We start from the raw sequence: 21,717 nt of genomic DNA, 5'->3' as shown, positions 1-21,717 counted from the left end.
CCCAGCGCGTCACCCTCATACATACATATTAAGCTAAGGTAAGGTAACGAAGCAATTTTCTTCTAATACAAGTTCGCGGGAACCTTCACATTTGTATCTGGCTAAACACCATTTCCAAAGAAGCATGTCCAAGAAGAGAAGACGGTCTCGATCTCTATATCGCCCAAGTTTTTCAGCCGCGGGGCTATCCAGATACTCTTTTCTGGAATCACCCAGCGATCAGCACCCAAAGGAGGAAGAATATCATGAGAACACCAAACATCTTCGCAATCAGCCATCGATTCCCTTGTACACGACTCCAATACTTCATCAGTTCCCTTTGTGCACCTTCGACATTATCCACCACATCGTCGGTATTGGCGTCGATTCTCTGAATTTGTTCTGCTTGCTCCGAGACCATTTGTGCGAGTTGTCCAAAAATTCCACCAAGTTCATTGATGGTCCTTTCGATTGCTTCAATAGCCTCCCCTCTCTGCTGGATGTAGGAGTTGGACGAGGAGCCTTCTTCCATGAGTTGTAGCTGCTGCTGGGAGGCTTGAATAGGGGCACCCGTGCCGGAGTAGAGGGCCCCTCCACCGGCGGGCTCCAGTGAGAGTAAATCCTGCCCTTGATTGAGATGCGCCGACCCAGTCTGTCCAGGTTTGGGACTTCTCCCTCTGCTCGGTGTTTGATATAGGGGTGAATCCGACCTCCCGGGTTCTAGCCTCTCTTGTGCCGCACTAGATCTTCCAACTTCTCCCACAAAGTTCTCCTGTCGGCTTCGACTTGCTTGGATGTTCTTTGTGCGCACTTCGAGGACCTCTTTGAAGTTGACTCCTACATCTGCTAGTCTGCCTTGTAGCAGCATGACGACATTCTTGTTGTGTTCGCCTTCTTGCTGTACGCTACCACTCTGTCCATTTTGCGCTCGTTGTAGTTGTTGCAAGTTCCCAATCTGTTGGTTCAGACCTGCCAGATCCTGTTTGATCACGTAGGTGAGTTCGGCAATCTCCACAGGTCGGTCGTCGAAGAGGGTTTTTCGTTTCGCCAGTTCACCCAGCCGCTGCAATTTCCCCATTGTCGCAGAGATGCCTCGTCCAATGCCCGCCGCATTCCGCGCAAATTCGCTGCGTTGCGCTCTCGTGGGAGGGGTTGCAGTGCCATTTTGCTGGGGTATCAGTGGTTGCGATTGTGCGCCGAGAGGCTGCTTTCTTTGGCGCGCGAGAGATTTTTGGGCCTGTTGGAGGATAGAGCGGAACTCGGGCGTCCGGTCCTGAATCGAGGCGTGAGAGGACATGGTGAGCATTGTCTGTCGCGAGGGTCGTTATGGTATGCGTGTTGCGAAGGAGGTAGGTGGAAGGGACGCGAACAGACCCAGACTCCAGAGTTCCAGACAGCCGCTTAGGGCAAAGATCCTGGCGAATCAAACAAATCGTGGAGTCGCGTAACAACGGTAACGTAATGGTGGCAGGTCCAGCACCGGCAGTCTTTTATGATTTATCCGGCAGTATAGGTACATGTAGCTGGTACAGGAGTACCTGGTAGCACAGACTGACAGACTGTTCACTGTTCAGCACAGTACAACGTAATTCACAGTGTGTAAGGCCAGAGTGGCTAAGAATAGCAGAGCGCTAGCAAGGGAGGATGGATGGGCGGGAGTACACCATGTCGTTGTAGTCTGCGGCGGACAAAGAGAACCACGCGTTCCTACAGAACCTTAGTCCTGCGCGACGCAGCGATGAAGCCACCTGGCCAGGCAGAATGGGATACAATGAGGCACAGGTGCCACGTAGTTCGCCAGTCACTTCTGGCTACCTTATACATGTACCTTAGTCGAGTGTTCGGATCGTAGGTGAAAGAGAGAGAGAGAAGAGTACAAGCCTACCAGGTAAGAGAGGGAGAGAGAGAGAGAGCCTCAGCACAGACCAGACCTTGGAACATGCCAACTACTCTACTCACCTCGCCAACTTACAACCCACAATACGAGCCACACTCTCCCCTCAGTTCCTTTCTGCCTACTGTATGCCTGATCGATATTGCATTCCTCTGCTTGACACATCTACCACTGCAGCCCGCTGTGCCACTATCGCCTCGACCGCAACACCCTACAGTCCATCGTTCACGCAGCCCCGTTGCCGTCTGGTTTGAGAAGCCGGAGCTGCATCAGCCTGACCTGCATGCATTGACTGCGCCTCGACATAGGTACTCGCGCGCACACACTACAGACCCTCTGCCATGTCATCCTAGACTGCCATCTGCCACGAACGACAGATGCGAACGCGTGTAGATAATGTCCAACAACCAGACGCCGACCACGCCTGGTGGGCCTCTCTCCTTCAAGACAGTGCCGGGCAGACATCGCACTCAGAAATGGAACACGGCGCCCAAAAACACCTACGATGGCGACGACTGGGGAGACTACGATCCGTATGATGACTATGGTGGTGGGCAGGAAGAGCCGGCCTCTACCCTGCCAGCGCAGTCTTCAGCGTTGCCTTCGCAGAGGCTGAGGAAACAGAGCTTCGATCGAGGGGACGATGGCGCTGCTTCACGTACGGTATCGGCGCCATTTCCATCGTATCCACAAGATCCTGTGAGTGGAGGACGAGCGAGCAACGACTATCCTCGCAGCAGATCGAGGCCACGCGACTTCACCAATCCCGAACATGCTCCACCGCCGCTCCACTCACAACGTGGAGCTGCTCCAGCACCACCGGGATCCTTTCCTCCGCGCAAGAGCAGCATGGGTGGGAATACGTATGAGGCACAACAGGCGGCTGCAGAAGCAAGAGCCATTGCCGAGAGTGTGACACACCCTGCTGTAAACACTGGTGCGGCTACAGCAGCCGATGCTCAAACCGATAAGGCATTGCCCTTCATCAGACCTAGTGACATCTACAGGCGAGTCGAAGAAGAGAGGCGACGCGAAAGTGAGGAGAGCAGCAGGCCGAGTGTGGACGCCTTGGACAGGGCAATCTCTGTGGAAAGACGGAACGACCTGACGCCGTTACAAGAGCAGCGAGAAAGTGTGCTGTATCCGAATACATATCAGCCAAACGTGACGGAGAAGTCTGGAAACGAACAGACACTCCATAGTGTTCAGAGTGCCAGCAGCACCATCTCAGGAACGAGAGATGTGAGTCCCACACTACCGCTAGTGTCTCGATTCTCAGGCTTCGGTGACGAGTTCTTGAACTTGACAAGTCCAACGGCCACAGGAGATGTGGCATTGCCCTCGAGAGCGTCACCTCCAGGTATCAATACTGCTGGCCTCACCGGCGCGGACACGGCCTCGAGCTCAATTCAACCGACGCCAACCTCTACGCGTGCTCCGCCAGGATCTGACCCTGCAGCAGAGATCTTGGCCGAGAGACAACAGGTCGATGGTCTTCAGCATCAACCATCTGTGGGCTTACGGTCGGCGGTGCACCAAGCATTTGACAAGAACGACGCGTCACTCTCACGAGACAACTCAGGGTCTACGCCAAGCATGGGAGTCGGGCGCAGTGACACCTCCTCCACTGCAGGTATCAGTCCCATCATGAGTCGGGTGCCGTCTGCGGCGACTGCAGCATTCAATCAACGCCAACGCGACATACAGGTGCCGCCAATTACAGAGGAGCCCCTCAGTACGCCGACTGCAGCGCAACCTGTCGATACTACAAGTCCCAAGACAACGCCCGCAGGTTTCGAGCCCGGCTATCGACGAAGTCTGGATCCTCCTTCCTCTGGCACGTCGCCCGCTCGTACGCCTGGACTGGAAACCGTTGAGTCTAGACGACTGAGCACGCCGCTGTCGGGCGTCATTGCTGCTGATGATCCAGAGGTAGCTGATCAGGGTGCCGAAGTGGTGCAGCCTGATCTGCAACCAGCCGAGACTTCAGACAGTGAGGTTGCAGAAATGGGCAGTGCCTCTGCAGTCAGCACAGCAATTCCGATTACAGGCAGGGGCAGAAGCAACACGGACTACAGTGTGAGGGAGGCTGATATTGCCAATACGATAAATTCGTCCGCTGAAAAGGACCCTGGCTCACCCGAGCTTGCCGAAGCAGCACAAGAAAGCAAAGATAGTCGAGAGACGTTCCTACGAACACACAACCTGCCTACCAGTAGTCCTGTACGAAGTGGAACTCCTACTCGATCTGATAGTCCCGCTAAGAGTCGTGTACGCGAAATTGCCGAAAAATATCAAGGGATCCATGATGACAGCCGCCGCAACTCTGCTGCCAGCATAGGATCAAGCAAATCTGGCTGGAGCACGTTCACGGACGACGCCAACAAGCCCAAGCTGAAGAAGGCTGCCACAAACCAAAGTCTGCTTGCGCAAGAAGTCGCGCCCACTGGACAAGCTCCGCAAGGCCTGGGTGTTTCCAGACCCGACATCAGCCGGGAGGAGAGCTTTCTACCAGATGTTCCTGGAGGCTGGATCAATAGCGCAGCTCCCACGCCATCTGTTGAGACCCCGCCCGAGGTTAGCGCTCGCGATATATCGAGAGATGATGGACCTATCGATCTCACGCCAACAGCGCGGAAAAAAGTTGTTCAGCCCGAGACCATCACTAGATCTCCCATTGAGACTGCCAAGGACATAGGTAACCAACTAGGTGCAGCGCTCATGGGTCAGTACGGTGTAGGCCATGAAACTCGCGACTTTGCGTCAAAAGAAGCGCCGGCTTCAATTGACCAGGCTGAAATGCTACCGAGACGTGCGTATGGAGAGGTCCCGGCGGCCCCCCCTCTGATTCGACACGAAACTGATAGCACCGATGCGCCTACATCTGTGGCATCTTCCGCTGCGCCCACGCCACTGCCTAAGAATGCTCCTGAGCCTTCCACGCCCACCAATGCGCATGGAAGCCTTGGTCCCGGCTACTTCAATTCTGTTGCTCCACTACGGCTGAGAAGCCGCGAGGCAAGCCCCGAGCATGCTACACCCCAGGCAGCCGCCCAATATCCCCATCACGGGCCTGGTGACTCTGCCGAGGATGACCGCATCCGTGAAGAGATTGTGCGAAGCTTGGACGCCGATGATGCTGTGCGCACGCAGGATGCATTGAATGCACCGGACAACGAACGGCGAGTAGAACATGGTGAAGCAGCATTTCCTGCTGCCGCCGCCGGTGCTGTGGGTCTTGGTGCAGCAGCGGCAACTGTTGCAGCCGCTGCACACTCGAAGACGAGTCACACTAAGCCTGGTCTCTTGAACACGAGGTTCAGCTGGGAAAGCAATGCCCTGCCATCTCGAGAGCAACCAATAAGTCCAGAGATCAAACCCGAAGCTGCTTATGAGCGCCCTAGAAGCAAACAGCTGCATGTCATGAATCCCGAAGATGGTGCGAACAGTCCTGATACTCCTGCACTCGAGGATAAACTTCCGGAACTGTCCGCCACAGCTGGGGGACCGCTTCTCGTGCCTGCGATACAGAGACCGGAAGCAGCAGCAGCAGAAGGCGAGATTGTCCGTTCATTGTCACAGCGCGTGAAAAGCCCAGTCTCGCCAATCACGAAAAGCCAGGAGCATCTCGTTCCTGAGACGACAAATGCACCCGGCAGTCCGTCACAATCTCTGCACGACGTGGCTCCTTCGCCCGTGTCAGATGGGAGCCTACGCGTGCCATCCTACTACGCTGATTCGAATCAGGAGATACCGAATGCAGCTTCCATAGCGCCGGGTACTTCGCCTACACTTGCTGCCACTTCACCTTCTCGTCCCAAGAGTTCTGGCCAATCTCAGGTACAGATCCCGGCTTTTCGCAACATTCTGCAGATCAAGGACGCAGATGAACGCATTAAGACGTACACCGATACTCGCCGTACGTTTGCCGATATGAACACGGGACTTGGAGACTGGCTAGAAGCTATGACTGCCCGTCACCCTGATGTCCTAGATGCGGCTGAGATGGGCAAGCCACCGCCATTGGAACCCAGTGTCTCTGCCAGCGGAACGAATCAATGGAAACGAGGGCATCGTGCCGCTGCACCCAGTATGAATCTCACAGGACTGAAGAATCGTTTCACATCGGGTTCAAGTGCGCAAGGTAGTAACCAAGGACAGAATGCTTCTAACGGAGGAGCTGCACCTAGCGGGTTGGCAAGTAGTGATACCGCTGGTGGTAGTGGAGGAGTTGATCTGGACCGAGTGCAACAGCAAATGCAGCAAAAGGGCAAAGTGTTTATGAAGAATGCTGGTGTCTTAGGCAATAAAGCTGGTGCTGGCGCAAAGGGACTGCTTGCCAAAGGTCGATCACGATTTGGTGGCAGCGTTCGTGGCAAAGGTGGAGAGGTATGATTGATTTCCCCTATGTTTCTGCATTCCGAGCACTTCTCTGCACATATACTTTCCACGAACTGGCCATTGGAAGGCGGAGCAGAGTCTGCCGCCATCACCCTTATTTTTCTTTGTGATCCTTCGCTGAGACCGCGCGCTCCAGGCATGACAACAGCTGGGCGTGGAGGTGCGAAGTACAAGAGCTGCCACGAGAGAAGGATACCCGCCGCATTTGAAGCAAGGATGTTGGGAGCTGCGGTGCCAGCGTCATGTTTGTATGACGGGTCGCTGGTGCAATACCCGAATATTTTCCGTCTTGTTACTCACCTGTTCCCTCGCCTTATCTCGCCTCGCCATTTGGTTTCCACTCGTGATGAATTCAAGCTTACGGTAAGTTGCATAGGTTCCTGCCACTTCGACAGCAAAGTCCATTTCTCCTTTCTCAAAGTTGAGAGCTGTTTCTTCGCGGACCTCCTCAGCCGTAGCCCCCCCGGCACAACCTGCTTCGCCCAGCACTAACAGACAACCATCGACCGGAATTGTAACCAATCCCCACTTCCCATCCGCAGGACCAGAAGTGGAAGAAACTGTTTTGCCTGAGAAAGAAGCAATTGCAGAATCATCTTCAGTTCAAGTACATAAGGACAAAGCCTCCATCGAGGATGACGCACGTGGGTGCGATATCGCCGATGTGCAGCCGCGAATAGTGGAAGGGGAACCGCATGTCACTATTGGTGCAGACGAGACTCCAGGTACAAAAGATCGCACTACAACTAGTACAAAGGATTCCTCTGGCCTCGATGAACCGAGAGACGAGACCGATCAACATGCATCACAAGCCGTCCCTGTTGCGACTGTTGTGACTGCTTTGGCGGCACAGATCAGTGATTTGGACAGTAAGAGTGAGGCTGTACGGGAACTTCAAGAAGCCGCACCAATCGTGGCTGAGAGGAATCTGCCCGAGCAGGACGCAGTTGATGCTGGCAACCATGAGCAGGCTTCTGTCAGTGCAGGCCCGAAAGAAACTTTCGAGAGCATGCATGTCTCTCCTACGGGCTTACAGATCGATAATGCAGATTCTGTAATCAACAGTTCCGAACGCAAGCTCGAGGACATTACAACGCCACCCGCAACGGGGCGCGACTCTCCGCCGTCATCCACACTTCCTGGGATCCCCATCCCGCCAGGACATGATCGAAGCTTCTCCGAAGCTGCCATCATCCCACTGAACGGGTCGATCCTGGCACCAGTCTCTGCCCCTATCTCTGCCTCTCCTTTCGAGAATCGACCAGATCTCTCGCGAAAGACATCCGCGGCGTCTTCAACTCTCGCATTTCGAAGACGCGAAGGAAGTGCCACGCCTAGCTCGAGGTCCAGCAGACCACTTAGTGATGTCTTCGATCGTCTCCGCGGCTGGAGTCGCTCTCGGGCGGAGAGAAGTCAAAGTCGACCCGACAGCCTTGTCCTATCACGTTCGAACCTATTGAGTGATGAATGCTTACAGACATCTGTTGGCGATCAGTCTCAGACAGCTCGCGCGATCAAAGGCGACAAAGTTAAGGAGGACGACAGGCAGAGTACAACACAGAAACCTCCGCACACCGCGGCAGGAGACTTTGCTTTGACAGACTTGAGTGATGTGGCCGTCGATTCAACAGGAACAAGCTCGTCCAATCCTCCTCTGACGTCTCTTGGTCTCGCGCAGAGGACTGAAGCTTGGAACGAGCCCGACGCACAAATTCCACCCAAAACCCCGGAAACTGAGCGTCAGAGTTTCAATCACGGCAGGTTGGGCCTCCTTCCCTCACCTGCACCGACTGCTACAACGTTCATAGATGGCGAAAGTGGTCCAAGACGTGCAAGTACTGAGCAAGCTCGAAGAAGATCTTCCGCGCTCGCCTACGGGTTGTGGAGAGTAGGCCTAGAGGATCAGTACGCAGGCGGAGACAAGTTGGGCCCGGTGAAGAGCAGACCAGAAAGCGAAGAGCAACTGGCAATGAAAGATGGAGTTGCTGAAGCTCTGCCGACAGATGCAGAAAGCACGAACGCGGCGCGTTCTCGAAAGGGGTCTCCTGCAAAGAGGCCGCAGCAACAACGCAAAGTTTCCGATATCACCACTCTGCCTTCGCAGCAACGACGAGCTTCGGAGAGTGTTTCACGTCCTTCAAGTATCTATGCCGGAAGTCCTCAGCTCGGAAACCTTTCGCAATCCAAAGCTGATAGCTTTGCGGCTCTGATCACTAATCGTAATGAGAATGGCATGCTTGTCCCAGCGCACAGCAGGAACATCAGTCAGGTTTCCGGGATCACAGATGCAGAGCTTGTAGAGGCGAGTCCGGTTACGATCCGAGCTGCTGAGCCGACTCTGTTGCAGCATGAGACCACCCCAGAGAGTCAATTGAGATGGGAGCATGCAATTGCCGAACAAGAGGCCGAGATTGAGAGGTTGAAAGGCGGGCACTCGCCCCTCCAGGACGGAGCGCTGGATCCTGTTCAGGCTGCTCCTGCTCAAGTCCGCAGAACTGGAGGGGCTTTTGCATCCATCATTGCGTCCGCTACTGCTAGGAAGGAGAGGCAGAAACATGTCGAAGCCCAGCCCAATCCTTATGTACTGTCTGACCCCGGCAAGGCAGCTCACGGGAACGGTCTTGAATCACTGCGGCGTCTGAGCTCGGGAGAGAATTGGGATGATGCGAGGAGTGAAGTCTCAGCCGAAGAAGGTGCCCAAAACGACCGCTTCCATCGAAGCACTCATCTGAGCGAAAGCAGGAGGTCCAGCGTCAGCAGTATCGGTATCAATGCCATGGCGCCACCCACAGGTCTGAGAACGAGTTCTGGACAGCATGGTGTCGATCTCGCAGCTGTCAACGCCGCTGGATCCGTGACGATGTCACGATCGGAATCACCAAAATCGCAAATCTTGCAAAACTCTTCGGCTGTTGCTGAGGATCTGCCAGCGAGCCCGGACACAGTTAGGGCGCCAGCGGACCAGACAGATTCATCCACAAGGCCCATGCCATCGCAATCTGTGGGATCCGGACCGATTAGTACTTCGACGAATCCACTGCAAACCTCGCCGAATGCAGGCACAGAGGCCAGACCGCAGCTTGCGCATGCCCGAACGGTTTCACAAGGCCTTTTGCCTGGTATGCAATCCCCTGCCAAGGGCACGAGCGACTTCCAGAAGAGATTCTCGCAGAGGTTCTATGCTCGGCGACGTGATATGGGCGAGCGACCATTGTCTTATATGGCTCTTCCTAGAGACGAGGGTGGCTACGTGAAAGAAGAGATCAATACAAACGCTACAGATCCATCCGCAAGTCAAGAAGTTGTAGGACTGGCATCAGACTCTACAGCTCTGGATTCTGCCCGGGGCTCACCCATGGCTGTCCACGACACGCCACCCGCTGCTGATATCAGTGCTTTGAGTGGACCGCCTGTTGGTGCGCCTCTATTTCAGCAACATCCTCTTTTTAGAAACAGTGTGGTCGACGTGCAGCCTACTCAGTATGAGAAGATGCGAAGCACTTCGCGCCAAGGGGGTGTTTTGACTAGTCCTGGACTTACGGACGGAGGAGATGGTCCTAATAATGGACCAGGCTACTTCCGTGATGCTCAACCACTGACGACCAACATCCCTGGCAGAGATGTTATATCGGACAATCACGGACTCGAGGATGTTCATGACTGGGGCCAGACAGTGACCACACCGCACGACGAAGGTTCTGGCAGCATGCCGCAAGAAGACCAAAAGCATGCGAAGCGAAAGAGTGGCATGTGGAATGCTTTCTCGAACAGGCGCGCGCCAGATGGTGCAAATCTGGATATTGTTGAGTCTGTTGCACCACTTGCCAGTCTGGAGAATGCTGAATCTGCGAATGCGAACGTCACAGCTGGCGAGCCTGAACGCACAGATACCGTTCGGAGAGGCAAGAAAACCTTGACCAAGCCTCAGCGGATGAATTCGAATGCTGTGAAGTTGTCCGAGATAGAACCCAAGAAGAAGCGTTTCTCAGGCTTGAAATCCTTGCTCGGAAGATCGTCTACCAGTGCTGGTGACGGAGGGTCGAGTTCACAAAGTAGAGAAGTGAAGACTAAGAAGTTGAGTAAGATGGCACCTGCGGCGCCTACTCCACCACGAAATTATCAGCCTGGCAATTCAGCCACGGTGAAGGGAAGCATAAGCACTTATGAGGAATACGAAAGGGCGAGGAAGGGGCAGATGGCTGCATACTCCGAGAACACTAGTCACGTACAACAACAGCTTGCGCGTGCGCAGACTGAACCGACACACAGCTCGGCTGTTGACCTAGACAGCACGCCAACAGGCCCGCCTGTCGATGGGTGGTACGGGCCTAGCAGCCAACATACTCACCAAGATGGCGCTGTGCGCGGTAGGCAGGGTGAAGGGAGTGAGCAAATGCATGCCACACAGCAGACAACAGATCCCAGGCGTTTCAACAGGTCTGGCTCGCCTCAAGGACGACATTTAGCCAGAGTGCCAGAAGCTTTCAGGCCTGTGGATGCTTCATTCAAGAGGCCTGTTGAGCCCATAGGGCCTCCGCCTGAACATATGCCTCCAATGCGAGACTTTGGACCTCCAGCGCGAGCTCCTTCGCAGCAACAATACGTTCGTGGCAGACAAGACAGATCTGGCTCGAATGGCTCACTGCCAATAATGGGACGATCTGAGTATTACGCAACTGGACAAAGACCATTCGGAAGCGCGGCGACGATTACACCAGTGCAGCAGGGATTGTCGCAAATCCAAACTCAAGGGCATGAGCCACGTGATAGAGTAGTGTCTATGGGGACAGAGCTTGCAAGAAGTCCGGCCAAGGACTATCAAGATCAACAGACTCCTTTTGCTATCACACTTCCAGCGGATAGCCAGCCTAGCACACGCGAAGCGTCGTGGTCTGAAGGTCGTCTACCTTCTCCGGTGCATGCACAGCAACAGCAGCCTCAGCAGTATTACTATGCTGATTCTCCGCCCCCTCGAACGCGGTCTTCGGAATATCAAGAACAGTATCAGGAGCAGAATCTAGTCTACGCGCGGCCTGACGCTCGCCACGTTTCAGGAAGTGCACTGCCACAGAGACCCAGCTATGGGGGAGGCGACTTACCAGGACAGGCCTACAGCCACGACCGAGGCGCTTATCCCTCGCCACCGTACTCGCCCCAGCAACTCCAGAGTCGCTATCAAGCGCCTCATCCTCGGCCGCAAGCTTCATACGACTGGATGTCCCGTCAAGCTCTCATTCAAGGTCAAAATTACTCGCATCCCGCACAGGCACCAATGTATCAGTCTGGTATCGAAGCTGGCGCGCAGGCGAATTGGTATCCTCGTCCCCAGCAGCAGCAACAGCACCACCAACGGGACAGACCAGTCGAGCAACACCGGAGGTATTATTCACAAGGTGCACCACCACCGCAACATTATCCTCCTCCCCCTCCAAGACCGGGTTATGGAATCGGCGGTATACAACAAAGACAATTCATGAGAGGTGAAGAGGGTGGTGTGGATTACAGGAGAAGATCCAGTGCAGCAGGATACAGTGGACGAAGAGACGATCCTGCTGTGGGTGAAGATGAGGTGGATATGATTATGCGAGGGGTCAGTTATCCTGGTCAGGAGTGGGATCCTTATTCGGGAAGATATTGATGATGATGACGATGACTTCTGAAGAGAGGGAGAAAGAAAGAAAGAACAGGGGAGGGGCTAATGGGAAGAAAGAAAGGTACACGATTATGAATGATGACGCCTTTTAATGTCTCTTTCTCTAGTCACTAAAGTAAGGTACATAAACAGACATGTGGATATTCCGCTTCGGGGAAGGAAAGGGGAAGCGGAGAGAAAAGGGGAGGATTTTCAACTCTTTGGCGTTCAAGCGACTGACTGATTTGATTGATTTGATTCATTGCATGCATGCATTTTCTGGCGCATGGAAACCTCCTGACTTTTGTAAGGTGGTGGGACACATATGATATTTCTTCTTCGTCAATTTTTTATCTGAAATTTTGTGTTTGTTTGTTTTTTTTGCACATTTGACAACAGCGTGATCAAGAGCAAGCAAGCGAGCAAGCAAGGCAAGCAAGCACTACTACCTACCTCTACCTAGGTACATACGTATATAGGTACCTTTTTACTTAGTAATACAGATTTCAAGAGATTTGAGAAAATAGGGCCAGCTACCTCCTAGTAACAGAATAAGACAGACAGTTTATGAAATTCTTTAGGAAAGGGTTTAAGTGAGGGAAGATGGAAGAAGAAGAAGCCACGTTTCATATGTATATTTTATTCGGGAGTGCGTTTTAAATTATATGCAGGTGAGGTGTTCTTTCTTGATGGGCCTGGATGAATTGCTTGATCGTTCGATTTGACTGACTGACTCTATTCTCTAGAGTTTCTCGGGGGAGCTTATTCGTGTGATCAGTGTCGCAGTTCTAGATTAGTACAGAGAGAGGGAGAGGGAGGGAGAGAGAGATTTAGCAAGATGCCGTAGAAGCAGGAACCAAGCAATGCTCAAATACATTCGTAGATATCTTCTTCCATACCATACCGTTACCCTACCCTGGGCGCATTGCAGCATGCATGCAGATCGACTTTTTTCTATTCTGTTCCAGCAAAAGTCTCCACACCATTTCCACGCTAATAAGATCAGACAACAAGCACCTTGTGATGCGCCTGACGCCTCGCCTCATACATACTCTCCAGACAGACACGCCGGGCTTGCCTATGCCACACCCCCTACAACAAGTGCAGCGAGTCCTTCCTCCTCGGAACGGGCTGTAATTTTGACCGTTACTCCACTCTTCGCCGAGTAAGCCATTCTTACAGTACCCGCAACCTTGCCACCGGTGACGGACTTTCCGTAAAGTCGTAATGTATGTGTTGACGTTGACAAAGCCACCTCTGACCCTTCCAAAGGCTGCATGCCCAGAGCCTTGACAAGCAGTTCCACAGCATCTGCAATACTCTTAGCATTACTGAGCTGCAATGTCTCACTCGCTTCACTAGCATCGGGAATGCTGGTCCAGATGTTATCGAATGACCCAGCAAATGCGGGTACCACGTAGTCCGAGCCGTCCAATTCGAGGTCATTAGTTTGGTATTCATCTTCGTAACCACCTTCTTCGGGCTCGCCAGTTGTAGGGTCGATCTCCTTGAGCGTGAACTTGAGCACATTTGTGAAAGAAGCTGCAACGAATTGGCCAGGAGGTTTCGAGAAGGAGACGTAGACAGTCCCAGGCTCGTCGGACTTGAGCAGATCCACAGGGATAACAAAACCATCGTCCACGAGAGCGGACTCTTCCTCTTCGTCAGGAGACGAAGGTGTGCATATAACCGAGACATCAGATAGGACATAATCGGCCAAAGTATTTTTAATGTCGAACTGGATGACGACGTGTTCCTTGAACAAGTGTTTGACTGCAGAAACGACGTATTCGGTCTCGGATTCTGTGAGTTCGACAATCGACGAGGATTTGAGGACGCCGCCATATGAGGAGAATTCGGGGATTGCCGAGAGTTGCGAGGCATACTTCTGCGTTTGCGCAGATGCTTGAGCGACGACTTCCGCGGCGGATGCGTCTGTCTTCTTTGGACCAATCGTGGGAGCCTTGAGCGTTGGAGTGGCGGTCGTGAGCTTCTTTGTGCGGTCTTCGGCGAGAGACTGTTCGCGAGTGACGACTGGTACACTGGAGAAGTCGAAGGGGTTGGCAAAGGCCTCTGCTGACCCGCCATTGACGTAGTGTGCGAGTTGGTCTTCGAGGATGGGGAGGGAGAACATGGAGTCTGCAAAAAGTCAGTATGGCAAGTGCACACAGTTCACATCGAGTCTCACCATTTCTGACGAATCGTCCCGAGAACTCATCATCATCATCTTTCATCAGTCGCAAATTCAGTGCAGCGCGATCGCGAACTTCATCATCAGTATCGTCGAGACATCTCTTAAGCAGCACGCCGACACTCTTCTTGACTTCTGGATCCTTCTGCCCGACACCGAATTTGGCCAGCGCAGTAACTGCTGCAGCACGCACGATCGCATTTTCCAGTACAACTCTATTGTAGATGTAACGAATGTACTTTGTTGGCTGCGCAGTCTTTGGTCCTTCCATGCCAAGCACGTGCAGAATACGCACGGCAAGTTTGGTGAATTCGCAATCTTCGATGAACTCACACAAGTGTGCCAGCGCCTCGTCCCTCGCTTCTGGCACGAACTTGATAAGATCGAACATGCTTTCCACCACACTGCGCTTGAAGTCGTAGCCGCCCTCGTCGCGCAGAATTCCGGAAAGGAAAGAGAGCATGCGGGCTTGCTTGGATGGGAACTTCAAGCATAAGGTCCTGATGGCTTCGACAATGGTCACCTTGAACTCGTCTGTGATTTCCGACATGAAGGTGCTGATTTGTGTCATGAGGCGATCAACCGAGGACTCATTTCCAGTCTTGAGAAGTGTCGTGATGGCGAACGTCGCAATTGATCGGTTCGAGTTCGAAATGAGGCTTTCAATGTCAGGATTGCACTGTCGCACAGCATCCGGTTTGAAGGAAGCGAATTGGTGGAGGATCCTGATTGCAGCGAATTTGGTGACAGCTCTCGGACTGGTCAAGAAAAGCTGCAGCACATGTATGGCCTGGCCGATCTCGGCATCCGTCAGATCCGGCATGTCTCCGATGGCCTTTGCCGCCTCGAAGTTGACCATTTCGCTCTTGTCCCGCAACCACTCGTCCAAAAGTTTCATCATCGGCCTCCTCAAGCTCGGGTCGTCCTCTGCCAATTTTGCAGCCAGTCGCACTAACATAACTCTCGCGGCCGGGCTCTTAACAACGCCAGCGGCAGAATACTGTTGCACCATCTTGACCAGAGCCATGCGATCATGACTCCTCATCTGGTAGAGCAGACCAATTGCATGGTACTGCGTCATGTAGTTCGTATTCGCGGGAAGGTGTTGCGATGAGCCTCCGAACCCCATGAACCCTCCACTCGACTTCGTGGAAGAAGCTGCCTCCTGTGTCTCGCTCTGCCATCTCTTCACGATGTCCTTCGCAATTGGCAGCAAGTGGTAACTAGACACCAAAGCAGCAGAAGAGACGGACGGCGTCTTGTCCACAATGGCAGTCTTGATATTCCTCTCAATTGCCTGCACGGTGGAAGCATCTATGATGCGGCAGAGAGCTCGAATAGCATTGGCGCGGTAGACGACATCACTTCCCACGGCAGTATCCTTCATAATGGAGCTGGTGACCATGATGACATCTTCGGCGGTGTTGGCAAGCTCCTTGATGATCAGGTAGACCATCTGGCGCAGCGAGGCATCCTTGTTCTGGAACAATTTGGAGATGCCAAAGAAGAGGGAGGTTGCTTCGTTGGTGGGGAACTTCTCGCCGGACGAGAGCAGGAGCGCGAGTTTCGTGAGGAGGATGCGACATTTTCGCGGTGAGATGGGCGAGATGTTGAAGACGCGCGCTATATGATGGATCAGCAATTGGCCTAGGGGCGGAGTGGGAATGGGGGGAGGGGGGTGGTAGAGGTGGTGGTGATGTTGGCGGATGTGCTCCTGGGAGGTGAAGAGATGGCTACTGACCTTCCTGGAAGACAGAGGTGCGGTCGACCTTGAGAATGCCGGCGTCGTCTTCGTCCTTTTTGTTGAGCGCCATTGTGGGATTTCTAAAGAAGAGGCAAGAATACGGCGCCCAGGAGGTGTCAGCTAAGGTATGGAGAGATGTCGTTGCCAGATGTTCACCTCCACGCCAAGACTGCCGAAGCAGAGCCGCATCGCATCGCGTCCCGCATCCCACATCCCACATCACTACCTACTCCTACATGTACCTCCATACTACTGGTAACACCGCTTCACATCGGGAACACACCACCACTACCGAGACATAGTAGCAACGAACAACACCGCCAACATGAATAACATGCCCGACATGCCCATCAACGTCCCCGTCGACGACCCCAACGCCGACACCGAATGGTATTCCTCCACTCCATCAATACCTTAGTCAAATACACAACATACTGAGACCTTGATTCTCAGGAACGACATCCTTCGCTCCAAAGGCATTATCCCCGAAAAAGAGCCCTCTCCCACTCCTCAAATCGAAGCGGCCCTCCTCCAAGCCCGCGAACTCGCACACGAAAACCGTCTCGAAGGCAAGGACCTCGATGAATTAGACGAGCTTGAAGACGACGAAGACGAAGCCTTCTTAGATCAATACCGACAGAAACGAATGGCGGAGATGAGCACTCTCCAACAAACCAGTGTCTTCAATCAGGTATACCCCGTGCAGAAACCGGATTGGAGTCGTGAAGTCACAGACGCCTCGAAAGACGCGTGGGTCTTGGTGTTGTTGACGAGTAGTATGGGAACGAATGTGGAATCCCAATTGATGGTCGAGATCTGGCGGTCGTTAGCAGTGAAGTTTGGGGATATCAAATTCTGTCAGATTCGAGGCGATTTGTGTATTGAGGGCTATCCGGATCGCAATACTCCTACGGTGTTGGTTTACAAGGATACGGAAATCAAGAGGCAGATTGTCACATTGAAGGAGATCAACGGTGCAAAGACGAGTGTGGCAGATATGGAGAAGATTCTGTTGAGTTTAGGGGCTGTCAAGCACAACGATTCGAGGTTGAAGAGAAGGGATGGGGACGATGAGAGGGAGGAGGAAAGGCCATACAGAAGTATCAGGCAGGGTGAGAGGAATTCAGGGGACGATGATGATAGCGACTGGGATTGAGAGCTGCATGGGGGGCTGAAGGCGGAGGAAGATGAATGACCGCAGAGCTCTCAGTGCCCAACAGTTTGGGACGAAGATTGCGACGCAAAAGGTGACAGGATGCGATGAACGCCGCACCCCAAATCTCGTCCATGACCGGGCAACAGCAGGCTGCGTCACGACATATGCGCATTCTGCAGCTTTGTGGAAGATGACGAGCGATCCCGCCGCAACCAGCTTGGTCTTTGCGGACGTCCCACGGAGTCCAGATGAAATTGTTATAAGCCTTATAGAACAGCACGTTCGCTTATGCGATGGCGTACATCTCAGCGCATGGGCAAGCTAGCGTGGAGGAGCACCCTGTACGAAGTGGAAACTTCTGAAGACTCTCCCGTGCACTCCACTCGTTCTGCTACTCGGCTCTGTTTCTCATACCACTCAAGCGGCATGATTATGACAGGCAGTCATGATGTAGTACTAGCGTACCTATGTTTTATGAGGTGACCAACCTAGCTGCTCTCACGTGCAGATGATCTGTGCTTTGGCCGTTCGGACCTCCGCAGAGCCGCATAGAGATAGTTTGATTCCATACCGTACCCATACCAATGTACCTATAACCTCTCCTCTTTCCACCCGCTTCACCTCTCCGCCCCGATGTCCAAACGAGTGTGCACCTCCCTTCTCTCCGCTCCCTTGCGCTCCCGCTCCCATCAGCCGACATGTCTCCTCGTCCGCCATCACCAAAACCAAAACCAACAACCACCGTCCACCGCTAGTAGCAATCGCCGTGCAACACGTCCCTTCTCCTCGTCCGTAAGAAGAAATATCGTCGAGCAGCGAGCAGCCCGCATGGGCCAACCTAAAGCGCAAAAGTCTATGGCCGTCAAACAAAAAGAGAGCATGGAGCGCATGGCAGCTTCTGGCGAAATTCTCGACTACCTTGGCGTCCTCCGGGGCACCTTCGTTCCCCCAACAGGCCGGAACCTCCCTTCTCTCTTCTCCGACTGGCGAGGTCGAAGGACTATTCTGTACTACCAATTGGTGAGCTGGTACCACGTCCTACAGAGCAGATTCATCGCCTTTTGGCTCGTCAAACCACGGCTGAAGCTTGAAAAAGCCCAAACTCCCGCCATCGCTCAGGCGTTGTACAAGGACATGTACACAGCTTTGGCGGGCGGAGAGGTCGAGTTGGGGAAAATTGAAAGACATCTGCATCCGGGATTGAAATCTTCTCTACGTGCAAGGATCGCTCAACGAGCACCGAATACGTTTATGCAGTGGAAGTTGCACCGGTATATGGCGCCTCGGGAGTGTGTATATTTCAAGTTTGGGCTGCTCGATATGTCGGGTCCGCGCACGGAACGTACGGGTATGATCCAGGCCGTAGTGAGGATCAAGTCGCAGCAATCACTTCTGACGTTTCAGAGGAGGAGGATCAAGGATCCCGCGAATCCGAGGGGGCCGCCGGTGATGACTGAGGTGCCTGTGGATCGCGATGGTAAGGTGATTGTGGACTTTGACCAGGAGGTGGAGGAGAGGCAGAGTTTGAAGACAGTGGAGGAGTATTTTGTCATTGAGAGGACACTGTTTAAAGGTGTATTGGGGCCTTGGAGGGCTTGGGGGACGACACATGAGACGACATTGGCAGAGATCAGGAAGATGGAGAAGGCGAAAGCCAGGTAGTTGTTGCATGGCGGTGGGCCGAGTTCGGCATGAAAGTAGAATGGTTGACGATGACCTGGGAAGGACGAGACTTCGATCTAAGACGTAAAGCGTGACGGCAAAGTGATACTGCTCAATCTCCTCGACCAGTCGACAAGATCCGCGAAGTGCCATCTCTCAAGAAATTAAATTCCATCTCTAGGATGCCACAAAACTTGCCTGTGTGGCAGTACTTGCACCCGCGCCCCAGACCCAGCACTCCCCACAAGACGGCGCCGTTCCAGCGGCATAAATTCCAGAAGACGCCAGAAGCCCCAACTTGAAGTCTTGACGAGAAACCAATCTCCCAACCTTCCATCGCCTTTCTCTTCTCTACACCACTTCCACGATACGAAAGAGTGAGCGCCCGCAAGGGCAAAATATATTCATACCTGTCAGTTGAAATGTTATGGAACACATCTCACATACCGTCGGGAGACATCGATGAGAACTCTACAGGGCATATCAAGGAAAAAGAAACGAAAAGGCCAAGTAGGTAAGACTAGGTATTTTCAAACCCCCTAGCAGATCGAAAGTCAAATGGTATATCCCTCTCCCCTCCCGCAGCATTCGAGTCCAAAATACTGAATCCAGACACTTCAATACGTCTTCGGAAGAGGCAAAAGCAAAACCAATCGTCGTCCTTGATGGAATGTGCAGCGAAAATTGCAGCCCTCTCTTTCGGATATCATATTGACCTGGTGAATGGCAAAACTCATACTTCCTTCATCTTAGGAGTATCATGGTTACATAATAGCGACGTTCCAATAACAAAGGAATTTCAAAGATCGCAATCAGAGATAGGGGTTTCCAAACAGAAAAGTAACCGACGGTGAAATCGACGAGATTGAGAGACTAACTATCAAGGACAAGAAAATTGGGACTCAGCGGAGGAATATTGTTACGTGATTGATCTGGAAGGCGGATCTATATACTTCGTCGAGTATATTATGCAATGTACCTATACAACTAGACCGGCACATGGTAGTTGAAGCCTTTTTCAAAACTACATGTACTCAGGGGTAACATGATGGTGCCTACCTTACGAACACTTGCTATGCGTGCTACTCAAAGAAACTCTCTGACCTCCAGGTGAGTATAACACGGTCGATAAGAGCAAAAGAAAGGAGCAACAACCCATTTTCGACTATGATAGCGTAGATAGCGAAAGTACTGGAGACCAGATTGGTTCCGAGATTGCAAGAATGTAGAGTGCATTAACCCAGTACTTGTCCACTTCACGCAGCAACACCATCGCATTCCCACATCAAACTCTCTTGAAAAAGACCCATCCAGACTGTGCGATCCGACACACAATCAAAGACATAGCTCCGATCGTCATACACAGCGCAGACATCACCCATACATCTATCCTCTTGGAGTCAGTCAAAACCCGGTGCGCTATGAATGGAAAGGTACCCTATAGAAGGTACATACAAGTATAGCTATGGGTCACCTTCAAGATATGTCCAAAAATAGGACAACCGACCAAAACTCCAAACGAAGGAATAGCGAATGCCATTCCCATTCTAGTGGTCCAGAGTCTAGGATCTGAAGTCATTTGTAAAATCGTACTCTGCGAGAAGAAAAAAGAATCGTAGTTAGAAATTTTTCGAACAAAAAGAAGGAAAAAAAGGGGGAAGTCCACGACCATATATATGTGTGTGTGTGTGGGTTGAAATCGAGGACTTACGGGACCCAATGTAACCACCGCTCCAGAGAAAAATCCATAAAAAGTTGCCAAGGCAAAGATACTGCCGCAGGAGGAGGAGGAGGAGGAGGAGGAGGAGGAGGAGGGAGCGGAGATGAATGAGAAACAGATAGTAATGGTAGCGAAATAGAAGAGAATTAATGTGTTGAAGATCCCGAGTCGTGGTGTCAAGAATGGAGGGAAAAGTCTTCCGAAAAAACTTCCGGCGTTGATTGCGGTGATGATGTAGAAGGCTGTTTGGGAGGATGTTATGTCGAGGTCAATGGCGTATAAAGTGGTGTAGTAATATGGTGCTTGCATGCCTGCCATGGTGAAGATGCCGCCGATGAGATAGATGATGAAGGGGAGGTCTTTGAAGGTAGTTTTGTCGATGAGATTGCGGCGGCGGCGGATAGATGGGGATGGGTGCTTTTGACAGCCAAGGGCTATTATGATGCAGGAGGGAGATAAGGTGATGAGGGCGAGAAAGCCGAGGAATCTGGTCGCCCATGGAAATCCGGCGGAGCTTTGCAAAAGCTGGCTGAAGCCAAGGGAGTATACAACTCCTACATATACCATTCATCGTGCTGTCAGCAAATTTCAAGCCAGACTGCTACAAATATGTAGGGAAGTGGGATATAGAACTCACCGCCAACACTGGCTCCTGCGCCAGCCACTCCAGCCGCCACTCCCAACTGTTTTCCCTTCCAAAACCTCCCTGGCATCGACGCAGCAGGCGTAAACATCAGTCCCCAGCCCAGTCCTACACAAGTCGCTTGTGCCAAGAAGACCTGATAATACTCGCCCTCTTGCGCAAGACTCAACATCATCTTGCCCAAAACAGTCAAAGCCGCTCCCCCGCATACCAAGTAAGTTGCATATCCGGCATCGTACAGAGGTCCTGATAGGAAGCCTACGAAGAGGAGGAGAAAATTTTGGACGGAGCCGTTCCAGGCTATGGTGGAGGGAGAGTATTGAGAGAGGAGAGAAATTTGATAGTGGGTTTGGAAGACTCCATAGGCATTTATGGCGCCCCAGGAATTGAACCAGATGAAGAAGGAGGCTGGGATGATGAGATAGGCGAGTAGGCTATGGGTTTCTGGAGGATTGTTGACAGCATCTTTTTCTTTTTCTTTTTCTTCTTCTGATGTTGATGTGGCAATAAAAGTCTTCTCGACCTGATCGATAACACACTCTTTTGGTTCTTTTCGAAGCTGGTCTTCTAGTGGTGCGTCACATTTCGGATCATTGATGCTGTACTCCATGAACGCGCTAGTTCCTTCGGTAGCTTTGTCCGAAGAAGACATTGGGTTTCTCGCGTAGCGAGCGAGTCTGAGAATCGTCCTCAGA

General features: G+C 52.5%; 6 protein-coding genes across 6 annotated transcripts; 3 read left to right on the top strand and 3 right to left on the bottom strand.

The window, feature by feature from the left end:
* Positions 1-14: 14 nt before the first annotated feature.
* SEPMUDRAFT_152357 (t-SNARE) lies at positions 15-1,718 on the bottom strand. Its single transcript, XM_016907395.1, has one exon. The coding sequence runs from the start codon at positions 1,283-1,285 to the stop codon at positions 209-211; it is 1,077 nt and encodes a 358-aa protein (XP_016756184.1). The 5' UTR covers positions 1,286-1,718; the 3' UTR covers positions 15-208.
* Positions 1,719-1,990: 272 nt separating this feature from the next.
* SEPMUDRAFT_152355 (uncharacterized protein) lies at positions 1,991-12,347 on the top strand. Its single transcript, XM_016907394.1, has 2 exons — positions 1,991-6,262; positions 6,651-12,347. The coding sequence occupies exons 1-2, from the start codon at positions 2,270-2,272 to the stop codon at positions 11,910-11,912; spliced, it is 9,255 nt and encodes a 3,084-aa protein (XP_016756183.1). The 5' UTR covers positions 1,991-2,269; the 3' UTR covers positions 11,913-12,347.
* Positions 12,348-12,749: 402 nt separating this feature from the next.
* Positions 12,750-15,941, bottom strand: SEPMUDRAFT_136881 (coatomer subunit gamma). The gene is made up of 3 exons (XM_016902809.1): positions 15,839-15,941; positions 14,095-15,720; positions 12,750-14,045 (listed from the first exon to the last, which is right to left on the bottom strand). Exons 1-3 carry the CDS (start codon positions 15,909-15,911, stop codon positions 12,985-12,987), a joined length of 2,760 nt encoding a protein of 919 aa, XP_016756182.1. The 5' UTR covers positions 15,912-15,941; the 3' UTR covers positions 12,750-12,984.
* Positions 15,942-16,175: 234 nt separating this feature from the next.
* Positions 16,176-16,997, top strand: SEPMUDRAFT_54496 (phosducin family protein; the record flags this gene model as incomplete). Its single annotated transcript, XM_016909301.1, has 2 exons — positions 16,176-16,231; positions 16,295-16,997. 2 exons carry the CDS (start codon positions 16,176-16,178, stop codon positions 16,995-16,997), a joined length of 759 nt encoding a protein of 252 aa, XP_016756181.1.
* A 751-nt stretch (positions 16,998-17,748) lies between these two features.
* On the top strand, positions 17,749-19,220 carry SEPMUDRAFT_152352 (uncharacterized protein). The gene has a single exon (XM_016907393.1). It carries the CDS (start codon positions 17,826-17,828, stop codon positions 18,657-18,659), a length of 834 nt encoding a protein of 277 aa, XP_016756180.1. The 5' UTR covers positions 17,749-17,825; the 3' UTR covers positions 18,660-19,220.
* Positions 19,221-19,944: 724 nt separating this feature from the next.
* On the bottom strand, positions 19,945-21,632 carry SEPMUDRAFT_74771 (MFS general substrate transporter; the record flags this gene model as incomplete). The annotated part of the gene is made up of 4 exons (XM_016910080.1): positions 19,945-20,045; positions 20,115-20,253; positions 20,371-20,933; positions 21,017-21,632. The coding sequence occupies 4 exons, from the start codon at positions 21,630-21,632 to the stop codon at positions 19,945-19,947; spliced, it is 1,419 nt and encodes a 472-aa protein (XP_016756179.1).
* Between the last annotated feature and the right edge of the window lie 85 nt (positions 21,633-21,717).

This window comes from Sphaerulina musiva (genome assembly GCF_000320565.1).
Source record: "Sphaerulina musiva SO2202 unplaced genomic scaffold SEPMUscaffold_13, whole genome shotgun sequence".
Classification (NCBI taxonomy): Eukaryota; Fungi; Ascomycota; class Dothideomycetes; order Mycosphaerellales; family Mycosphaerellaceae; genus Sphaerulina; species Sphaerulina musiva.
Note: the sequence above shows the minus strand (reverse complement) of the source record. Positions and strands in the feature narration are given on the sequence as shown.

Bases quoted from the DNA above. Each gene is read 5' to 3' on its own strand.
- SEPMUDRAFT_152357 (XM_016907395.1), bottom strand. From the start codon at position 1,285: ATGCTCACCATGTCCTCTCACGCCTCGATTCAGGACCGGACGCCCGAG.
- SEPMUDRAFT_152355 (XM_016907394.1), top strand. From the start codon at position 2,270: ATGTCCAACAACCAGACGCCGACCACGCCTGGTGGGCCTCTCTCCTTC. The intron at 6,263-6,650 runs GTATGATTGATT...TAAGTTGCATAG, and splicing joins TTCGTGGCAAAGGTGGAGAG to GTTCCTGCCACTTCGACAGC.
- SEPMUDRAFT_136881 (XM_016902809.1), bottom strand. From the start codon at position 15,911: ATGGCGCTCAACAAAAAGGACGAAGACGACGCCGGCATTCTCAAGGTC. The intron at 15,721-15,838 runs GTCAGTAGCCAT...TCCATCATATAG, and splicing joins CACCTCTGTCTTCCAGGAAG to CGCGCGTCTTCAACATCTCG. The intron at 14,046-14,094 runs GTGAGACTCGAT...GACTTTTTGCAG, and splicing joins GGGACGATTCGTCAGAAATG to ACTCCATGTTCTCCCTCCCC.
- SEPMUDRAFT_152352 (XM_016907393.1), top strand. From the start codon at position 17,826: ATGGGCCAACCTAAAGCGCAAAAGTCTATGGCCGTCAAACAAAAAGAG.